General features: G+C 36.0%; 1 protein-coding gene across 1 annotated transcript; it reads left to right on the forward strand.

Moving 5' to 3' along the window:
• Positions 1 to 1,167: 1,167 nt before the first annotated feature.
• On the forward strand, positions 1,168 to 3,144 carry Bap111 (Brahma associated protein 111kD). The gene has a single exon (XM_090370509.1). The coding sequence runs from the start codon at positions 1,335 to 1,337 to the stop codon at positions 2,895 to 2,897; it is 1,563 nt and encodes a 520-aa protein (XP_090226635.1). The 5' UTR covers positions 1,168 to 1,334; the 3' UTR covers positions 2,898 to 3,144.
• Positions 3,145 to 3,976: the final 832 nt, after the last annotated feature.

The following is a 3,976-nucleotide window of genomic DNA, read 5'->3' on the forward strand; positions in this document are numbered from 1 at the left end:
CTGAATTTTGTGGAGTGGGTATCAAGTGACCTTTTACATTGCCCTATGCAATGTCATATGTCATTTTTAAACTGCCGAAAATATAAGAAACGTTCAAAGTAGATGAAGTCATAGTCAGATAATAAGTAGCGCCTCATATCTAAATAAAAGAAAGATTAAAATGCAATCCTAGGACCAGGAACTAAAATACTACATGGCTTTGTTTACTTTTTAACAAACTGACCCCACCGTTTTGGCCCATAATGTCGAGAATTATCCGTGTTGGTTTTAACTAGAAGTGTTCCTGCACTGGTTCCGTTCAGATAAAATGGTATCTGTATAATGCGCTACCGAAAAGCTCTCGTGGTTAACACAGTTGGTATAATCGCTGTTTTCCCCTCACTGCGTAGCGAAGACCTGCGTTCGAATCCCCTAAATGATGTGAGGAATTTTTATGGGCTTTTTTCATCGCGTGGCTGAGTTTCTTAGGCGAGGGTAGCATGGTTTTTTCTCCCGGAAAATTGGGGTTTTTTTTTGTCCAGCAAAGAGCAAATCGACCACAGAAAATATGCAGTTTACAGACATATTATATACGGCGCATTTTTGACCTAAGTCGCTGATGCAGCTAAAACGCTACAACCAACTAACCGAACGATTTATTCGTGGATTTGGATCAGCATAGTCCGAACCGACGGATAAATATCACATCATAAAGCACACTCCTTTGGAATCCTCTTATGAGTCGTCTGAAAACGGTATTTTGATGAACAGCCAATTCCTTCATATGGCTGAATTTTAATTTTATTATTATTATTTTAAATCTTTTATTACAGTTTCATTCATATTATTTTTATTTTTCCTTGTAACTCTATGTGCTGTTTAGTAAACCTTTATTAATCACATGCTTCAGTATAAAATAGCATTGCATGACTTTATTAGCTATCTGACTTAACTTTGCGGTGTGTATCATTGTACTTGTATTCAGTCCACGCAGTAAAAATATATTGATTGAAGTTGATATCAAACCTATGATGTGATGTCCTGGCTTATACGTTGTATTATTTGTATATTTCTATTTTACCATGCGACAAAGATTCTATAATAATACGAAGAATGTGAATGTATATTAGAGAAAACGTTGGAGGATATTGGCGCCCTCTATTGCACGAAGTTTAAGTACGAAGACAGTCAGTAGCCTCTGTGTGAAAAATAAATGATGGCTGACGCTATCTTGTTTGTTTTCGAGAAGTAATATTTTGTAGTCATGAGTTGACTTGAAAGGTGTATCATTTTCATTAAAGGTAGGCAAGAAAAACATATATAGTATATAAGACGATTGTAATTGATAAATAGTCATGGCACTGCCTGCTAATTACCGACAGTCAACGACCACAACACCTACAACTCCATCTCAGAGTGCTACCCCAAGACCTCGTACCCAAGGTTCAAGCGTATCTACTTCATCTCAGCCTGTACAGACATCTGCTTCTAGCAATCCGTTTGTGCAATCTCCTCATGGGCATCCATCATTTAGCCCTGTGAAACTTGGATCCCGAGGATCAAATGTCGCTGACACCAGAGTACCTAAGCCACCAAAACCCCCAGATAAACCTCTTATGCCTTATATGAGGTATAGTCGTAAAGTATGGGACCAAGTCAAAGCTCAAAATCCTGATTTGAAATTATGGGAAATTGGAAAAATTATAGGTCAGATGTGGAGGGAGCTACCAGATGAATCTAAACAGGAATACATGGACGACTATGAAGCAGAAAAAATGGAATACAATGAAGCTCTAAAATCATACCATAATTCTCCAGCATATCAGGCATGGGTTGCAGCAAAATTAAGGGCACAACAGGCTGCTGAGGAAAGAGAAGCTCTAGAACGTAGTCCAGCAGCATCATTAATAACACCACCAAAAATGGATGGAAAGGTATGCATCCAGCCAGCAGAAGATGAAGATGATGTTGATGAGTTTTCAGTAAAACATATTGCAGCAGCCCGTTATTTAAGAAATCATCGCCTAATCAATGAAATTTTTAGTGAAACAGTTGTCCCAGATGTTCGCTCTGTAGTTACCACTGCTCGTATGAGTGTTTTAAAGAGGCAAGTGCAGTCACTAACAATGCATCAGAAAAAATTAGAAGCTGAGCTCCAACAAATTGAAGAAAAATTTGAAGCAAAGAAACGTAAATTTCTAGAGGCAAGTGAAGCATTTCAGGAAGAACTGAAAAAGCGATGCACAAAGGCTGTAGACACAGCAACTTATCAGAAACTAGTTGACAGAGCATATGATCAGCTGAAGAGAGATTGGTCAGTAAGAGAAGAGCAACGTCGACAGCGTGAAGAAGTTGAGCAGCAGGTTCACTTGCAACATAATGATCAGCAAGATTGTGCCCAGTCAGAGGAACACTCTAATCAAGATAAAGAGGCATTAGATGATTCAAGCTGTAATTTAAGTGTTGCCAATGGACATCTAGAAGAAAACAGTGAAAATCATTCCCAAGAAAGTGAAAGGGATAGTGAGCAACAGTCCCCTGTAGAGAACTTGCAGAATGGACATTCAGTTATGAAATCTTCTCCAGAAGATGCTCGAGCTTCTCAAGATTCAGTGTCTGGGTCTTTCAGTGTTTCTGCAGAGGTTAGAGGAATGCGTTTACATCCAGAATCTGTTTCAGACTTGCATAGTCAACCATTTGGAGCTGCCCTTACATCTTCTATGGGAACAGCAGGAGATAAAATAACTGAAAATATGCAATCATCACGGTCAGTTCCATCACAAGATGCAAGTTTTGTGTCCCAGGATACCCAACATCATATGACTTTGCCACCACGTTTGACATCAGTACCTCATCCAGTGACTTCTCAACCTCACGATACCCTTGAGGGCCGACCAGGTCCTGCCCTAGGACCCTAAGAATGGAAAAATTTTCATATTCCTGTGTTTGAGCCAGTTTTAATATTAATGTGCATAAATGTCTTGGTTTTATGTTATTTGTTGCATTTTGGACTGGGAACTGTATTCAATTCTTTACATGCAAGATAACTTTTGAAAATATAAAACAAGATACGGAGTTTTTTTTTTGCCATTTATCATTTAGAATTCATTTACTTTGGCTAACAGAAATTTTGAGAGCATGGAAAAGATAAGGGAATGCATATTTCAAGATTTGAATAAGTTTTTTTAAAAGCAGTTTGAATCACTTCATTATAGATAAATGTTTAACTTAAAATGTTTTATGAATATATCATAATAATTGAATTAAATATGCAGCATTCTTCTTTTAAAAAAGTACCTTAGATTTGTATTTGTCTCAAGTTTCTGCTTAGATGGGCTATTGTTGTGCTTTAAGTAAATATAAAGGCACAGAAATTTGTACACAAAACTCCAAATATCATTCCCCCAATTATATGTATATATTCCTAATTTTGATGAATTGCATATTTTATTTGCAAATTCAGTTTTGTGACTGTGTGCTCTATATTTTGGTGTGTGTGTGTGTGTATGCATACATGCACATCTTCAAGCTTAGTTATTGTTCATTTCATTCTAATTTAATGTTTAATTGTAATGCAGTGCTTTAGTGTTCATTCCTTTTATTCATTCATTCATTTTTATGAGTTTATTGTATAAATGCACAGACATTTGTACACTAAACTCCAAATATTATTCCCCCCAATTATATGTATATATTCCTAATTTTGAATTGCATATTTTATTTGCAAATTCAGTTTTGTGACTATGTGTGCTCTATATTTTGGTGTGTGTGTGTGTATGCATACATGCACATCTTCAAGCTTAGTTATTGTTCATTTCATTCTAACTTAATGTTTAATTGTAATGCAGTGCTTTAGTGTTCATTCCTTTTATTCATTCATTTATTTTTATGAGTTTATTGTATAAATGCACAGACATTTGTACACTAAACTCTAAATATTATTCCCCCCAATTATATGTATATATTCCTAATTTTGATGAATTGCATATGTTATTTT

The sequence above is a fragment of the Mastigoproctus giganteus genome, chromosome 3 (assembly GCF_048544385.1).
Source record: "Mastigoproctus giganteus isolate SK-2022 chromosome 3, ASM4854438v1, whole genome shotgun sequence".
NCBI classification, from domain to species: domain Eukaryota; kingdom Metazoa; phylum Arthropoda; class Arachnida; order Uropygi; family Thelyphonidae; genus Mastigoproctus; species Mastigoproctus giganteus.

Coding starts and splice junctions, on each gene's coding strand:
- Bap111 (XM_090370509.1), top strand. CDS start 1,335: ATGGCACTGCCTGCTAATTACCGACAGTCAACGACCACAACACCTACA.